The following is an 18,173-nucleotide window of genomic DNA, read 5'->3' as shown; positions in this document are numbered from 1 at the left end:
TCTTGGCATGTTCAAGGTGAGGACTAGAGCCCCTAGGCCACTCCGCTGGGCCCTATATTTCCTTCTTAATCTTTGACAACACCAATTTGCACAGGAAGCTTCCTTTTCAAAACAGGGGCTCAGTTAGAGTCCTTAACAAGGACTTGGCCTTATTAGGCCAAGTTTCTTTCTCCAATGCAACATTCCTTCTGTCAACAGAGGTTTGCCACTGGTGACAGCTCTGTCCCCTCTTCTCTAGGGGGCTGCATGGCAAATTGTGGAGATGTTGAGCCCGGCTCCGTGGCCTAGTGGCTAAAGCCCTCGCCTTCAACGTGCCGGGATCCCATGTGGGCGCTGTTTCTGGTCCCCGCAGCTCCACTTCCCATCCAGCTCCCTGCTTGTGGCCTGGGAAAGCAGTTGAGGACGGCCCAAGGCTTTGGGACCCTGCACCAGTGTGGGATACCCAGAGGAGGTTCCTGGATCCTGGCTTTGGATCGGCATAGCACCGGTCATTGCGCTCACTTGGGGAGTGAATCATCAGATGTAAGATCTTCCTCTCTCTCTCTGCTCCTCTCTGTATATATCTGACTTTCCAGGAAATAAATAAATCTTTAAAAAAAAATTTGTGGAGATGTTTTTGATGGCCAGGTTGGGGGAAGGGGGAGAAGTGCTGCTGGCATCTAGTGGACAGAGGCCAGGAACATCTTATCCCACACAGCTGCCCCCATCAAACACCCACCCAGCCCGGACTGTCAACAGTGCTGAGGCTGACAAGCGTTGTTCTATCAAGAGCTAAGGATACTGGAAATCTTATGACACACTCTCCTAGATAAGCTGGAGACCTTTGGTGGTGATCATAAGCAAAGCACTTAAGAAGCAAACAACATCCCGGCCCCCTCCCTGCTTGCTTTTTACTTAGTACTAACAGAGAACACTTGCAAATGAAAAACACCAAGAGGTGTTTGCATGACTCAATTGCATCAGGACAAAAAACAAAGTGTAGAAGGGCAATAAAAGACACTGGATGGATTTCTCTCCTAGGGGCTTAAAATCCCTGAAGGAGGTATTAGAGGAGATGACTTGCTCAAACCCAGGAAACAAGTTTGAAAGAGAGCCATCAATAACACTTGGATCCTCTAGTTCCCAAGGGATGCAGATGGGGGGGAGGTGGTTGTGTGCTAGGAGAGATCACAAATTGACAGGACCTCTGCGAAAAACACCAAGCGGCCAATTACCTTCCGGAAAAGTGTGGTTCTGCTCTTCACCTCTGCTCCAGCCCTATCAATGGCAGACAGACTTCTTGGAGTACCTCCTAGAAGCAAGAGGAAGAAAACCCTTTAGTCCAACAAGCAGGAGTTACCCTACACAACTCACCCCGGCCCACAACCAAAGGCAGAACTCTCTCCATGTGTGACTATGGCCCTGGCTGCTCCCTGCTGGTGCCACAGTGACGCTTACAGCACGAGATTGCTTTGCCTTCCTTCTGTTACTTGAGCTTGTGGCAGGCTCTTCTCCGACTTCCCTTTGAGGAGCAGCGGACCCTTCAGGGGTCTACCCTCCCCACAGCTGAACCCAAGGCCTCAACTCTGGCTTCCACATTCACTCCTAGCGTGTCAGGACACTCAGCAGCTGGCACAGCTACACTGCTTTAATAACCTGCTTCACTCACCTCTCTTGGTTTTCCCCCTTCTCTGACACTATTTCTAATTTATTTATTTTCATTTATTTGAAAGGGAGTAAGAGCAATAGCAATGGAATGATAAAAGTGAGGAAGGCTGCTCCAGACAAAGCAAGAAGCCTGGACTGCCATGCAGGTCTCCCAGGGACCCAATCCTTCAAGCCGTCACCTGCTGCCTCCCTGGACGGTCATATCAGCAGGAAGGTGGAGCTGGATGCAGAGCCAGGACAGACCCAGGCACCCTGACATGGCATGTGGGAATTCCAGGTGCCATCTAAACTGCTGCACCAAACACCTGCCCCTCCTCTCCTGGTTTCTGGTGCAGAGTGGCAATGAAGCCACAGACTGAATTACTCCCAGGGCACAGAGCTAAGCGGGCAGAGGTGGAAAGGGGCAACTTCTTCATGCCTGTGCCAGAAGGAATGGTGTGAATAATCGAGAGGAGCAGGCAACCCAGGACACCTGGCCTCAGCTGGGCTGTGCACCAGGGGAAGACATCCACTTGAGCAGATCTGGATTCCATTTTCCTCAGATTACAGAGTAACGCCTTCCACAGAGAATGCCAGAATGTCAGGATGAGCCAGGTCAGAGAAGAAAGCCAGCTCCCAAAATACGTACCTGTGGCAATCAAACACTTTTCATAGGTTATTTGAGAGCCATCATTCAGTTTCACCATGTTGCCTCTCACATCCAGCTGTACTACCTGGCACAGTCACATATACACATAAAACAGGTAGAGATGAATTAGCTTTGAAAACAGATTTTATTGAGATACAATTCACATAACACCCAAGTTTAACAGTGTACAATTCGGTGGTGTTTACTATCTTCTTTAGGATATACAACTCACCACAGCCTAATTCCAGAACATTTTCATCACTCCCTTTGAGAGAGGAGTTAGACTGGATAGTAGGCAGTTAGGGTATTCTGCGTCCCCAACTCATTTTTTTCTCAAATATAAAGGGGTATTTTTCCCCACCATGTCTTGGATTCACCAGAGCACCTGCCTGAAGTGCATATTTTTAACTCATCAGGAACATGCTTTCCCAAGAGACAAGGGCGAAATTTGCATATCAATTCCCTACCTGAAGCATCAGATTCTGTCTCCTGCCACTGCCAGAGGGGAGGAATTCAGACTGGCCTCTATATCATTACAAAGGAACCAAGGAAGTTGGCCAGTGACACCTTTCTGCCCTTTTGTCCCAAGGCCAGGTACCATGGAAACCAAGAATTTTCTTTGTTTATGGAGAAACATCTTTGAGGGGAACCTTTAAAAGATGCTTTCCCCACCATTGATAGGGGTCTTCTTTTTCACTTTTCCTCCTGCCACTGTGGCAGGGGGTAAATAAGGGTCCTTTCTATCTCAGAGCCCCCTTCCGTCACTAGGACGGGAGTCTCCTTTCTCAACTTTTCTAATAAATCTTGCTTTAAAACTAAACTGTGTCCGCACAAAAATTCTTCTTTTCTGCGAGACAAGAATTGAGGTTGCTACTGTATTTGGGGTCAAAAACTCTACCACACCTTGACATAGCCTCAGATCTACTATCTGTTGGTCCAATGAAAAGAATGAGTTTTTGACCTGATGTTATCCCCGGGGCAATCAGTCCTGGGCCAGCATTGTGGCACAGCAATTTAAGCAGAGCCTGTGACATCAGCATCCTATATCAGAGAGTCAGTTCAAGTCGCGGCCACTGCATTTTTGGTCCAGCTCCCTGTTAATGTGCCTGGGAAGGCAGAGGAAGACGGCCCAAGTCCTTAGGTTTCTGTAACCCATGTGGAGTGCAATGGAGTTCTAGGTTCCTGGTTTCAGCCTGGCCAAACCTTGGCCATCATTACTTTTTGGGGAGCAAACCAGCTGAGTGAAGCTCATGTGTGTGTGTTTGCATGCATGTAGCTCTCTCTTGCCCTGACTCAGCCTTTTGAATAAATACTAAAAATCATTTTTAAGTAATCACTAGAATCATAGCTTCTGGTATCCATTTTCTTTAAGGAGTCAAAAGTTCCTAAGCAGGCAACATCAGAGCAAGTCACAACAGTGCTTGAGTTCCTGTGTGTTTTGTGGAAATAGTGAACAGGGACAGCTTTTCTTGCTTTCTTTTAAAGAATTATTATTTTTTTAAAAGTTATCTTCTAATTCAATTTTTCCCAGATACTTTGAGAAATGGAGAGACAGAGAAAGGAAATAATGCAGGTGGGGTAGGGTGGGAGAGAGGGAGGGAAGGACAGCACAAGAGGGTGAAAGCAGGTCCTCTCATCCACTGATCCACTTCTTAAATGTGTGGAATGGCCAGGAGCTGCAGCTGGAAGCCAGGAACTCCACTCAGATCTCTTACATGGGTGACAGGAACTCCATGCTGCGAACCATTCCTGATGCCTCCCAGGGTCTGCCTCAGCAGGCACCTGGAGCCAGGAAATCGGGTGCTATGCTGTAGGATGTGGCCATCCTAGCCACCAGGCTAGCCTTTTCCTTGTGGCTGCTCAAAATCCTGCTTTCCTTGTTCGTAACTCTTCCCCATTCCCAGCATTTTTGCAGAAGGCTTTCTCCAATTTAGTAGTCTTCACTGAAACTTGGCTCATCCCCTAGGATAGCTTATGTATGGAGACACCCACACTGCACACCCCAAGTGAGGAAGAAGTGCTGGTGGCTTCCAGGTTTCCTGAAGTTGCTGCTACTTTCCACTTCACAAGCCTTCCCTCTTCTCCGAGACTCCAGTCTCTGTCTTTGTAAATCACTGCAATGGAGCCACCTCCTGGCCACTCCTTCTCATTGAGGACCTTGGGACATGGTTTGCACTTGTCCTCCGAGTCACATCCAGAAGCTTAAGAACAAAATATCTACTTCTACCTCAAACATCCTGCCATTTATTCACAATTTTGCATCCTCCCAGTTCTCTCTCATTGTGACTATTTCCTACACCAGGCCTTGCCTTGCAGCAGGAAGTTTCTCAGGGCCTTGCCTGCAGGGGAGCAGTTCTCTTCACACCTTTGTGTCATTTACACACACTGTACGGGCCCCAGCAAAGATCTTTATGTTAAAAATATATTTTTTCAATTTAATTGAAAGGCAGAGTTATGGAGAGAAAGAGGGATTGATAGACCCACAAAGAGAGGTTCTCCACCTTTTTGTTCATTCCTCAAATGGTTAAAATGGCCAGGAATGGGCCAGGCCAAAGCCAGGAGTCAGGAGCTTCTTCCAGGTACAGGGCGTACATGGGCGCAGGGTCCAAAGCACTTGGGCTATCCTCCACTGCTTACCCAGGTACACTAGCAGGGCGCTGGATCAAAAATGGAACAGCCAGGACATGAGCTGTTGCCCATATGGGATGCAGGCTTTTGTAGATGGAGGATTAGCTAATTGAGCCATCAGGCCAGTTCTCCCAAACTTTAAAAAAAAAAAAAAAAAAAAAAAATTAACCCCAAAGGCAGAGACCCAGAGCCAGCAAGCCAGAGTTCTTCCACAAGCTGGTTTATTCCCTAAATCTCTTCAAATAATTAAGACTGGTCCAGGGCCAAAATCAAGTCAAGTCTCCCACATGGTAGCAGGGACCCAAGTATCTAAGGCAGCAGTGCTGCCTGCTAGGGTCTGTACTGGCAGGAAGCTGGAGTCAGGAACAGGAGCTGTGAATCATACCCATGTCTTCCAGTGTGAGGCACGGGCTTCTTAAACATGAGGCTAACTGCATGCCCCACACATAAGGTACATTCATATTTTTGAAAAGTGGTAGAATTACACAGAGATGCCTTTCACCTGCTGGGTCACTTCCCAAATGACCACAATGGCTAGGGCTAGGCCAGGCTGAGACCATGAGCCTGGAACTTCGTTTGCATTTACCAGATGGATAGCAGGGGACCAAGGGCTTCAGCCATCATCTGCTGCCTCCCACGATGCACTGGCAGAAAGCTGGATCAGAACTGGAGGCGTGGGGACTAGCACCAGTGCTCATATGAAACACTAGCATCATAAGCAATAGCTTAACATGCTATGTCACAATGCTGGCCTGTGGTCCCACATTCAAACATTTTTTTAAATAAATTTATTTATTTATTTGAAAGGCGGAATTACTGAGAGGGAGAAGGGGACAGAGAGACAGAGACAGAGGGAAATCTTCCATCTACTAGTTCATTCCCCTAATGGCCACAATGGCTAGAGCTAGGCTGGTGCAAAGACAGAAGCTGGGAGCTATTTTGAGTCTCCCATGTGGGTGCAGGGGTTGAAGCCCTTGGTTCATCTTCTATTGCTTTGTTGCTTTCCTGGGCACATTAACAAGGAGGTGAGTCAGAAACAGAGCAGCCTAGATTCAAATCCATGCCCAAATGGAAGGCAAGTGTCACAGGTGGCTTTGCTAGCTATGCCACAGTGTTGGCCCCCACATTGAAATCTTTTGAAAAGAGTTGTTAACCCTCATTCTAACTGATTAATGGTACCTGAAGCACTAAACTGAATGGGACATTTTATGATCCTTTTCTGAGAAAAGCCCCTTGTCACAGTAACCCTGAGGACTACACCCTCCTACCAGCAGCTCTCAGATGCCCTGACTCCTGCCCCTCCCTTCATCCTGCTCCCTTGTCTCTTCCATGGTTTCACTTCTTCAGCCTGTCTTCGCCAAGTTGGGCTCCCCATGGCTCCATCCCATACCCCCTGAGGGGCTCCTCGGGAGGCCTCACCATGATCATGGCCTCAACTCCTACATGTCTTGGTGACTCCTGAATGCCCAGTGGAGCCAGGCCTTCTCCAGTGTCATGGCCATATACCCAACTGCCCACAGACACCTTCACATAGACACAAGGCTTCATGCTGTCTTCCCTTCAAGCAGTTCTGGGTCTTGGGTTGTTACGCCTAGCCCAGGGATCAATGAAAACAGAAGTTGTGGGTCCGGCGTGGTGGTGCAGTGGTTAAGGTCCTCGCCTTGCATGCCCGGGATCCCATATGGGCGCCGGTTCTAATCCCGGCAGCCCTGCTTCCCTTCCAGCTCCCTGCATGTGGCCTGGGAAAGCAGTCGAGGATGGCCCAAAGCTTTGGGACCCTGCACCCGCGTGGGAGACCCGGAAGAGGCTCCTGGCTTTGGATCGGCATGGCATTGGCCGTTGTGGTCACTTGGGGAGTGAATCATTGGACAGAAGATCTTCCTCTCTGTCTCTCCTCTCTGTATATCCGCCTTTCCAATAAGAAAATAATAAAAATAAATCTTTAAAAAAAAAAAAAGAGTAAGAGACTATAATGTGATTAAAAAAAAAAAACAGAAGTTGTAATTATAAAGTCCTCTCTGCCTCTCCTTTCTCTCCTTCCTTTTTTTAACTTAAAAAAAAATTTTATTTCAAAGGCAAAGGTGTCAAAATTACAGAGAGAAGAAAAAGAGAAATAGTGCTTCCATCTGTTGATTGCAATGAGTAGAGCTGGGCCAATGTTAAACCAGGTGCTAGGAGCTTCTTAGGGGTCTCCCAGATCACAAGCAGCGAGCTATATTGGCAATGAGCATTTTGGACATGAACTGGTACTCCTATGAGATGCCACTGCTGCTGGCAGAGGATTAGCTTGCTACACCATGGTCTCTCCTTCCTTTCATTAACCACTGGGCCTTGCGAAAGTGGCCTTCTAAGCAGGACCCCACTCTCCTTTACTTGCGTGTCAGGAGGTAAGATGGGATGTGGCTAAGAGCCTGGGTTCTGGGACCACAATGCCTGCATCACGGGGCTTCAGGCAGCGTTGCTGTAGATCCCACCACTCCTTACTAGCTGTGGAAGTTTTGGTGAACATTCTGACTCATTTTTCCAAAAATCTCCATTTCTATCTCTTTAAAATGGAAATGTTACTTGCCTCCTAAGATTATAGTGAGGATAAAATCAGCACACACAAAGAATTTCTTCTGAGATTATAGGGACTACCTAAGTTGTACTTGTGGTCTTCACCATCATCACCTGTGTTTGTCCTAATTTGGGCTCCTACCATGACAGCAGGGTTACTGAAATGATATTCACAATTCGGTTTCTCGCTAGCCTTGTCTCCTTGAAGTATATCCTGCTCATGGCCAATAGAGATTACTTAAAATTTGATCTAAGTGTTTATCATCACATCCAAGCTCCCTCGTATGGATACTGCCTGAGCTGTTTCATGGAACACCTGATGCCCTCGACTAACAGCTGCTCATGGCGTCCCTCACCACTCCCCAGGCTGCACCTTCTATTTCACCTGGACACAGCAAGCAGTGTTTTGGCTCACCTTCTTCCCAGTGAGGACAGCTACGCCGCCATTTTCAATGTGAGGCAGGTCCTCAGCAGAGACGTAGAAAGAAGGTGGCTGGAAATATATGCTGTAGGGAATAGAAGGGGTGGTGGAAACATTATAAGAACCCAGAACTGCTTGTTATCAGCTTCCCCCCACAGCTTTAACAAAATTAGGTCCGTATTTTCCAACGGGAAGACTCAAACATGCTTAACTAAGTACCATTTTGCCCTGAAGGGGCATTTGGCAATGTCCAGAGACATTTTTGGTTATAACAACTTGGGTTAAGTGGAGACCAGGGATGCTACTAAACATCCTACATCCTAAACATCCCACAGCCCAAAAAACAAATAATAATCCTGCCCCAAATGTCAAGAGTGCTAGTTTGGGAAACTCCACTTTAGGTTTAGATTCATTTCAGATTGAAACAAGGGGGTATTCACATACCAATCAAAGTGAACTGTCCAGAATGGTGTTGGTTAATGGAATGACTAGGTCTAGCTCGTGCGATGCTACTTCCTCAGTTAGCTGTATTAATTGAAAGGTGGCTAATGTAACTGGAAACATCTTACTAGAAAATAGAACATGATAACGTCCGGTATGATGGCTCAACGGCTAAATCCTCACTTTACAAGTGTTGGGATCCCCTATAGGTGCTGGTTTGTATCCTGGCTGCTCCATTTCCTCTCCAGCTCCCTGCTTATGGCCTAGGAAAGCAGTAGAGGATGCTCCACGTGGGAGACCCAGAAGAAGCTCCTGGCTTCAGATTGGCTCAGCTCTGGCTGTTGTGGCCATTTGGGGAGTGAATGAGCAGACAGAGTATCTTTGTCTCCCTTCTCTCTGTAAATCTGTCTGTCCAATAAAAACATTTTTTTTAAAGGAAAATGGAACATGATAGTGGGACTGAGGGAGGTAGGTAGCTTTGTAATATTTAGTTCAGTATCAAAGCGATCACTAATAGGGAAAAAAATGGAATTCAAAGAACATGCTACCAGAATCAACAGCTCTGAGGTGTTCCTTGGAGAAGGCTTCTGGATCTCTACTTTTGTCTTTTAAAGATTTATTAATTTTTGTTGGCAAGGCAGATTTACAGAGAAAAGGAGAAACAGAGCAAACAATTTTCTGTTCACTGGTTTACTCCCCAAGTGGCCACACAGTTGGAGCTGAGCCTTATCCAAAGCCAGGAGCCAGGAGATTCTTCTGGGTCTCCTACATGATGCAAAATCCCAAGGTTTTTGCCCATCCTCCACTGCTTTCCCTGGACATAAGCAGGGAACTGGAATGGAAGTATAGCAGCCAGGACATGAACTGTACCCATACGTGATGTCAGCGCTTATAGGTGGAGGATTAGCCAATGAGCTATTATTGTGCTGAGCCCTAAATATAGCAATTTTCATAGAGATCCTGATTATCATGATTTTGACAAGCAACCAGAATAGGAACTGGTTCTCATATGGGATGTCAGTGTCGTAGGCAATAGTTTTATTTGCCAGAATGTTGGCCCCAAGATGTTATTTCTTACAATCTTCCTGCTTTACTCCTACAAAGAAAGTGCCATTATGCAGTCTCTTCTACTTTTATGGGATATGACTGATACAAGGAATGACAACACAGGTCCAGCTGAGCTTTATCAGAGAAAGCAACAAAGATCCCAGGAATGTTAGTATTTCAGAGGCCATCATTACAGGGTCGACTGTTGGTAAATCTTGTAACAGAATCTAGCAATTTTACCCTGTGTAGCATACTGCCTCTAAGCTTCATCAAGTGCGTACCACAGTGGGCATCAGGAAACAGCCAAGTCAGCCCTGCTACTCACTGAACACAAGTAGTGCCCATATCCTAGCCCACTACCAGTGCTTGGCTAAGGGCTGGTCTGGCCCATCCTACATAAGGGAACACACCTTCGCTCTTTTCCATTCCATTGTTTGAATCGTAGTGTCTTGGTGACATGTGGATCATCTGAAAACCACAGTTCTTTGGAAAGAGGGGGTCGCATGTATGGCAGTTCTGGATCTTCAGATACAATCAGTACCTTTAGACACACAAATAACGCTTGTCAGAGCCAAGTTCTTGAAGAGGCCAATGTCAAAGTGTTCATGGCGGCTAAGTGCTTGCAGAGGATACCCTGTGTGCCAAGCAAAATACCATGCACCTTACCCTGGCCCCAGGATCCCGAGCCCGAATGGATCTGGCTGCAGCGAAAGCAGCAGTGCCTCCACCGATTAGCAGGAAAGGAACATGACTGGGTACCCTGACTTGAGAAACTGGTTTTCCTTCTGGAGCTGTAAGCGACAGACCAGACAGGGTGAATCTTCTTCAAGCCTCAGGTGACTCCTTGCCACTATTAAAAAAAAATCATCTTATACTTGTCTTAATTCATTACACTATGCTAACAATATATAGTGTCAATACTAATCTTAAACTTCAGAGCATTCTAGCAGGAGAGGAACAGCAAGTATCTTACTTCATTTTACAAGGGGAACGAAAAAAAAAAATAAGAGGTGAATCCTTTGAACAATGTCATTCATTCATTAGGTCTGAAGCAGGACCTAGCTCAAACCTTTCGTAATCTCTAAAATATATCCGACAGTATGTAAGAGAAAGTCTCTTGCCCTTCACGTTAATTTAGTGATAATAACAATAATAGCAAGTTCACTTTCACCTTTTGTTAGTGATGAAGGGGATAAAGGGGAAAACTCTAGGGGGTCAATTAGGGATTATTGCACAGTGATCCCGAATAAGGAGGTGTTACCGCAGAAAGCAACACAAATTGCTTCCCAGAGCTGTAGGCCTTATTAAAGGATTAGAACAAGCCTCTGTGAAGAACCACGTGGCAAATCACACAACACAGAAGTGACAACTAGGGCTATGTGCTCTAGGCAAACAACTCTATCGCTAACAACTTCAAACTAACACCTCAAAAGGGGAGCAAGACAGACCCAAAACATTTCCTCATTGAAAAAAAAAAAGGCTTCCATCCGTGTTCAAATATTTTCCCTTGCCAAACCTGGCTGCTTTTGAAGAGCTTTACATAAAGAAAAATGACCATTCATAATTGCCACTAATTTTATTCCCAAAATCAAATTCTTGCCAAATGCTTTCAACAAATTGCTTCCAGTTCTGGGGAAATACTACAGCTTCCAGAAGCCGTTCAATCTCATACCATCACAGCCTCCAGAGTATCTGTAAAGCATGGTGCCTGAACTGTTAAAGTTCTTTCCTGAGGTTCAAAGTCACAATGAGAATTAAGGGGATACTCACCAGATGCTTTGGCCAGTTTCTGTTTTTCTTCTGGTGTCATCCCTAAACCCGATATACGCTCATTGTATCTTTTTTTGTCATCTTTTATTGTCTTATAGGCCTGCAGATCCAAACATAGAGAAAGTTTATTGCACCATACAGTTAGCTTGTACCATAAGAAATGCCATTTTCCAACTAAATGAGAAGCTTTTGTCTACATGCAATTGGTCTTCCTATGTGTAAGCCACTAAGGCAAAGAAAGCTCTTATGTTAGTTGGGTATGCATACTTGGTACAGAAAGAATACATCTGAAGCAGGTGAGTAGTCTGAGCTTCATATTTTTTTATGCTATTAGAACTCACATTCAGTTTTGGAGGTGTAGCTCAAGAAAGATTTTATACTAGCAGCACGAAATGCTAAAAAGGGCTAAACTGAATCAGGAGCAGAAGGGGGCTTGGGCCATCTACACTATCCTGGGTAAAATTTTCCTGGTGAGCATTCCAGGCTTGCTGTGTACCCAATGCCTGGAAACATGCCTAGCTGTGTCCTATTCTGATAATGTAACTCTTTCTCCTTCAATGGACTATGCTTTTTTTTTTTCTAACCTGACAAGGTGAAACAAGTCTTAAAAAACATTACACATGAGTATTTACTAAGGGACAAACACTGCTTAAACACTTGTCATGTTTTATATACCATATCTTTCCTACCCTTTCAAATGGTAGAGAGGCTCCTTACTATGATTAGTTTCTTTTTAAAATCATACAACCCTGGAGGGAGAATCCCAGATCCTATGGAACTGTATCATAAAATTTAAAAAATTTATACAACACCGTTTATTAGAGACTTTTAAAAATATATTTTTATTAGAAAGGTAGATTTTACAGAGAGATTAGGAGAGAGACAGAGAGGTCTTCTATTAATTGGGTTGCTTCCTAGAAGGCTCCAATGGCTGGAGCTGAGTTGAAGCCAGGAGCTTCTTCCAGGTCTCCCGTGTGGGTATGGAGACACAAGCACTGGGTCCATCCTCCATCGCTTTCTCAGGCCATAGACAAGGAGCAGCCGGGACATGAACTAGTGTACATATGGGATGCCAGCATTCAGGCAGAAAATTAGCTTGTTATGCCATTGCCCCTATTACAGACTTTAAAAAGCAATGATGTGGGCCTGATGCATTGGCTTAGCAGCTAAAGTTCTCACCTTGAACACGCCGAGATCCCATATGGGCGCCGGATCTAATCCTGATGGCCCCACTTCTCATCCAGGTCTCTGCTTGTGGCCTGGGAAAGCAGTCAAGGATGGCCCAAAGCCTTGAGACCCTGCAGCTGCTTGGGAGACCCGGAAGTGGCTCCTGGCTCCTCACTTTGTATTGGCTCAGCTCCAGCTGTTGCGGTCACTTGGGGAGTAAACCATTGGAGAGAAGATCTTCTCTGTCTCTTCTCCTTTCTGTATAGTTGCCTTTCCAATAATAAATAAATAAATAAATCTTAAAAAAAAAAAAAAAAGGCAATGATGTGGGACTGCTGCTGTGGTGCAGTGAGTTCAGCCACATCCGCATCCCATATGAACTCTGGTTAGAGTTCTAGTTGTTCTGCTTCCAATTCAGGTTCCAGATAATGTGCCTTGGGAAGGCAGAAGGTGGCCCAAGTAATTGGGTCTGTCACCCACATGAGATACCCAGGAGGAGTTCCGGGCTCCTAGTTTCAGCCAGGGCCAGTCTTGGTTTTTGTGGCCAAACTGGGGCGTGGAAGATCTCCCTCTTTCCTTTTATCTTTATAGCTCTACCTTTCAAATAAATAAAAATAAAAGAGAAGTGATCTGTGGCAATTGGAGAACCTGGGTCTGGAGCTGAAGATATTCACCACAGGAGAAAAATGGTGCAGAAAATAAAGTTCGGTACTTTAAAGGGCAATGGTGAGTCCTTGAAGTAACCACTTCCTTTGTTAACAAGTTGAATTTAATTAATGTTAAATTTCAGGAAGAGTTTCTTTCATCTTGCTATTATAAACACACAAGTCCAATATTTACCCATACTGAAAACATCATTTCTTCTTAAGACAAGGACTTTGACCTAAAATGATGGCTTATTCTGGTCAAGTGAATGAACACAGAAATAAACTGGGGTCGTGTTCATGCTGAGAGAAATCCAAAAATAGCTTTAGCCCAGCTCACACCTCATAATGGCTTCCCCTGTGAAGGGAGAGGCAAAGCAAGAAATAGCTTGTGGTTTGGTGGGGAAAGGGCAAGAAACAGTTTTGTTGCAGACGTGTGTGTATATATATATATATATATATCACACATCAGCTTTTAAGCTAAGTGTTCGGATACAAAAATAAGTTTATAGCCTTACTATATAAGCTTCACTTTTTCCCCAAGGATTTCTTCTGTGTTCTCAGTTTGTAGAGATTTCCAATTCGTGACATAAACGCATCAGGTTATGACAAACTACCAGCTTATGAAAAACACTAGTGGTGAGAGCCTTTTTCATAGAAGCACCAGAATAAGATGGCAGTTATTCAACTTAAAATAATTTGAAAAGAAGCAAGTGATTTTCTGAGTAAGGCACTGTGCTATACAATGGCAAGGGCTCCTTCAGGATGCTAGAGGCCGCTTGAGCTCTGCTTAGTGCCACGTCACAGGACTGGGATCACAGGATCCGAGGTTCTGCAGAAAGTCATCAGCAAACAGAGGACACACTCTCATGTCCATGTCAATCAGCAGCTCATATTTACAATCAAACCAGAAGTGTTACTGAAATCAATTTCTCAGACTGGCTGCAACATGTTAGCGGGCTGTGAAATCAATTTACTAAACTAATCCCAGCATTAGGAAAACAAACAGAACACATTAATGGTATATCACACCTGGTAAGAGCATCATTTCTTGATATCATGCTTTAATAGTATATCTTCATAATTATGAGTTGCAAAATAAAATATATTTATTATTGTGGATCATAGCACAATTTTTAAAAGGGCCACTGGTTTATTCCCTTCTTTGTCGGGGGGTGGAGTAGGAGGAAGGCAGAGTTCCCAAACCACAAACCGCTAAGGGAGTATTTAGACTTAAATTAGGAACATTTCCTCAAATGTGAGAAAAAAAAAGTTACGGAGGGATGCTATTATAGACTAAATGCTTTTTTTTTTCCTCCCCCACTCATACGTTGAAGCCCAGCCCTACAGGGTGATAGTATTTGTAGATAGATCGGAGCCCTAACCTAATAGGGCTGCTGTTCTTCTGAAAGGAAGAGATGCTAGCATCAGCCAGCTGTGCACATGCCCACTGCCTGCCACTCCCCACCCAGGTGAGTGAGGATGCCAACAAGCAGGTGGCTATGTGACAGCTGAGAAGTGAGCCCTCACTAGCAGCTGAATTCTGTCTGACCCTGATCTTGGAATTTCTAGCCTCCCCAAGTGTGAGAAAAAGAAACTTTTGTTGTTTAAGCCATAGAGTCTGTGGCCCAAAACATCAAGACAAACACTGAGCGACCTACAGACATTCCTCACCAAGGTTGAACACTGACTTTTTAAAATGGAAGGTTCTCTTGAGGCTGACACCAATTTCAGAGGAAAACCTCAAATCCACCTCAGATCAAGATTTCAGCGATTTAAAACCTAAAACAAAACTGTACAAAATAGTTGGACAATGGTTATAGATGGACAAAAGCTTATCATTTAAGCTGGAACTATTATAATATGGTACTTTATCATTACCAGTGTTGGATAAACATGGAGAGTAACGAGGCATTTAATTGAATGACTTGGGAGAAACTTGTGCTTTTAAGATATTCCTTCAGCGGGAGAGCACAATAGGGACTGGCTATGTCTTGCATCAGGAAAATGCACATAGTCAACCTTGTATAGGTCATCCAACACTCTGGTATAGCTGCAAAAGCCAGCGCTTTGACAGGCTTAAATTGTTGCGAACATACAGAATGGGGAACACTTCATTTTTGAATGAACGGTGTGGAACTGATGGGAAGAGCTGAGATGCACAATGGAAACGTTAAGGCTCACACAGTCGTATCTGAATTATGACTGAGAGGCTAGTTCAGAAAGCAATCCAAATGAATGTGTTAGCTTATACCACTTCAGCCACTGGTTGATCAAATCAGATATTACAAAAGGGACACTGTCAAAGGAACTGCCTTTGAAGTAGAGGCTGTGGGTGGCAGAGGGAGAAGACTTCAGTTTCTATGGCTTTTTGGACCTCCCCAGAAGCATTCAATAAAATGCCTTTTCACAGTAAAAGTTGGGTTACACTGTTTCCTACAAAACATAAATATTATATTTTACCTAAAATGTTTCAAAATGGATGGCATTCAAGTGATCAACATTAATGCTTCTGAGACTTTTGTTAGATATGCAGCATGAAAGCACAATGTAATTTGTTATAAAGATGATTTAGATTATTAAAAAAGAAAGCTTCAAAGAGTGTTGACAATGTCCCTTTAATAAACAGCTAGGGAAAGCACATGATGTGATATATTTGACTGTACCCTAACAAAACAAAGTTGCATTAGTGCTAGAGTCTCATCCACCCTACCCCAAAATCCACTGCAATGGAAGCATCTCACATAATGTGCGCCTGCCCCAGTGACTGTGGCTCCTACAATTAAGAAGTGCACTAGGCTGCTGCCATCTTTCTCAGAAGCACCTGGGAGCACTAGTGATCTAGTAGGCAATCCTAGATGATGACACTGCACAACTGTAGTTAAAGATAAAGCCAAGAAAGAAGCAAAAGGAAATTGAAAAAGAATCATTAATAATAATAAAAACATTCAATACAAAGATAGGAAAGCAGGATTGGTTACACTGTGTTAAAAATAGGGAAAAAAAAAAAGGCGGCCAAATGCTGCTCCATGATTGGAGGAGAATGCATATTTCATCCAAGTACGTTACAAGGCTGATCTCACCTTTTCACTTTGATGTGATTTACAATTAACAATTGCTGGTTGCTTTCCCTGTGCCTTTGGGAGTCAGGTTAGGGTATGAGGATACAGATAACTGCAAATCGTTTTCATGCCCTCCCCGTCTTTTTTTTTAATCTAGTGATCATGGAACCAAGGTAAATTCATTATCTTGCCACAGCAGAAGTGACTATAACTAAAATGGCTTCTAATCATTTGTTCTTAGTAAGTGAAACAGCTTTCTTCAATCAAGGATGTTACTAGGTGTTATCTAAGTTGGTTCATACAACCTTACAGGATCCAACTTTAGGCTGTTCTGCTTAGTCACAAGAAACCCTGCCAAGTTAAAAAAAAAAACACCTACAGAATAACTCTTCTGTGACCTGCTAAGCTGATCAGAGTTCATTTAAGGAGATATAATTATGCTAATACAATGCAGCAATTAAATACCATATTTCTCACGTCACACATCTCACACTCTACTCTCAAACTGAAGACACTAAGCCTGCTTCTATAACTTATTCTCTAGTTGAGATTCAGGGATACTTTTCCTTTTAGGAATGTAACATTTCTGACGGAAAGCTGTTGTGCTTTTTTTTCCCCCTAAAGGTAAATTCTCAGCTGAGGAAGAATAAACTATTTGACAAATAGATCAAAAATCAAATACTGTGCTAAGGCACTGCAATGAATTTTGGTTTTTTTTTTCTTCCCCACAGGTTAGTGTATCATATCTAAAAGAACAGGTGCAATGTGGTGGATCAGTCAAATCTTAAAAAAAAAAAACAAAACAAAAGCAGTGGCTTTCAGGTAAAAAGTGAAAAGAGCAGACATCAATCAGCACAATTCTGTTTCAGGCATTCCCAAACTGGCCCCGCAAGCAAACAGAAGGTGCTTTGGAGAAGCTTTTCTGAAGGGAGAAAGTAGAATTCAGTGACAAGTTTGCAAGCAGAGTTGCACTAGGTCTAAAAGTGGGAGCCGTCCAGCAGCTGCTTTCCCAGCGCTGCCTTTCTACTTACATATGCACCAGCTCCTATTGTTGATAAGCCCACAAGAAGGACTAGCACAGAATTATCGATTTTGCCCCCTGAGGCACCAGAGGCAGCCATTTGTCTTGTCATCTGGAGTTCTAGTGGACCATTCCATCGCTGGAACAAGTTGCCTAAGGAACACAATTTATGAAGACACACACACACACAAATAAGAGTTAATACATGTTCATGATTAAACATCAATGCATTATATAAGACTTAACTACCTGTCAGGCTTGCACTATGTTCACTGTTAAATGACCAATAAAAACACAACTGAAACTGTAACCAATACTACAGATAGCAGAATGCAAACTTCTAAGCTGCTTGCCTTTTCAAAAAAAAAAAAAAAGATTTATTTATTTTTATTGCAGAGACAGAGAGGAAAATCTTCCATTCAATGATTCACTCCCCAAGTGACTACCCAAGTGGAGCTGCGGCGATCTGAAGCCAGGAGCCAGGGACTTCTTCCAGGTCTCCCACGCGGGTAAGGGGTCCCAAGGCTTTGGGCCATGCTCTACTACTTTCCCAAGCCACAAGCAGGGAGTTGGATGGGAAGTGGAGCAGTCGAGACACGAATTGGCACCCACATGGGATATCAACACTAGCAGGAGGAATATTAGCCTGTTGAGCCACGGCACTATCCCCCAGAAAGAAATATATTTAATAAATAATCTCCTCCAAAGAATTGAAGAATTTCAGATTATGAAAATGTTTTAGGTTGACAAAATTGAAAGGGTTTGTCAACACCATGGCTCTTATGGCTCTAAACTAATCCAGAGGTTATTTTGATGTAAAAGCCAGTAGGAAGAGCTCTGTAGTAGGCCAGTGAGAATAATAAGTCTTGTACACGGAAACGCTGATACCACGGGTGAAGTAGGGGTCCTACGACCTTCTCTCTGCTGCTTACTCTTCATGTTTGTTGAACAGTAACCCAAAGTATCCTCCCCCATGCTTACAGCCTGGGAAAACAGTGGAAGATGGCCCAAGGCTTTAGGTCCCTGCACCCATGTGGGAGACATGGAAGAAGTTGTTGGTTCCTGGCTCTGACCCAGCCCACAGAGGCCATTTGGGAAGTGAATGAACCAGCACATGGAAGATTCTGGTCTCTCCCTAACT

General features: G+C 44.1%; 1 protein-coding gene across 3 annotated transcripts in view; it reads right to left on the bottom strand.

The window, feature by feature from the left end:
* AIFM1 (apoptosis inducing factor mitochondria associated 1) overlaps positions 1–18,173 on the bottom strand; it is a 35,733-nt gene that overhangs the window by 10,260 nt on the left and 7,300 nt on the right. Inside the window, exons 2-8 of one of the 3 annotated variants that reach the window (XM_040999798.1) lie at positions 17,043–17,185; positions 11,139–11,238; positions 10,035–10,159; positions 9,779–9,909; positions 7,875–7,965; positions 2,276–2,360; positions 1,215–1,291 (exon numbers count right to left, since the gene is read on the bottom strand). The exons of 1 other annotated variant lie outside the window; for it this stretch is intronic. In XM_040999798.1, coding sequence (XP_040855732.1) covers positions 1,215–1,291; positions 2,276–2,360; positions 7,875–7,965; positions 9,779–9,909; positions 10,035–10,159; positions 11,139–11,238; positions 17,043–17,185 — 752 coding nt within the window. Of the gene's footprint in view, positions 1–1,214; positions 1,292–2,275; positions 2,361–7,874; positions 7,966–9,778; positions 9,910–10,034; positions 10,160–11,138; positions 11,239–15,693; positions 15,825–17,042; positions 17,186–18,173 lie in introns of all 3 variants that reach the window. One more of the 3 variants, XM_040999799.1, reaches the window with a different exon arrangement.

The sequence above is a fragment of the Ochotona curzoniae genome, unplaced genomic scaffold (genome assembly GCF_017591425.1).
Source record: "Ochotona curzoniae isolate NIBS_2020 unplaced genomic scaffold, NIBS_Ocur_1.0 scaffold_1852, whole genome shotgun sequence".
NCBI lineage: Eukaryota > Metazoa > Chordata > Mammalia > Lagomorpha > Ochotonidae > Ochotona > Ochotona curzoniae.
Note: the sequence above shows the minus strand (reverse complement) of the source record. Positions and strands in the feature narration are given on the sequence as shown.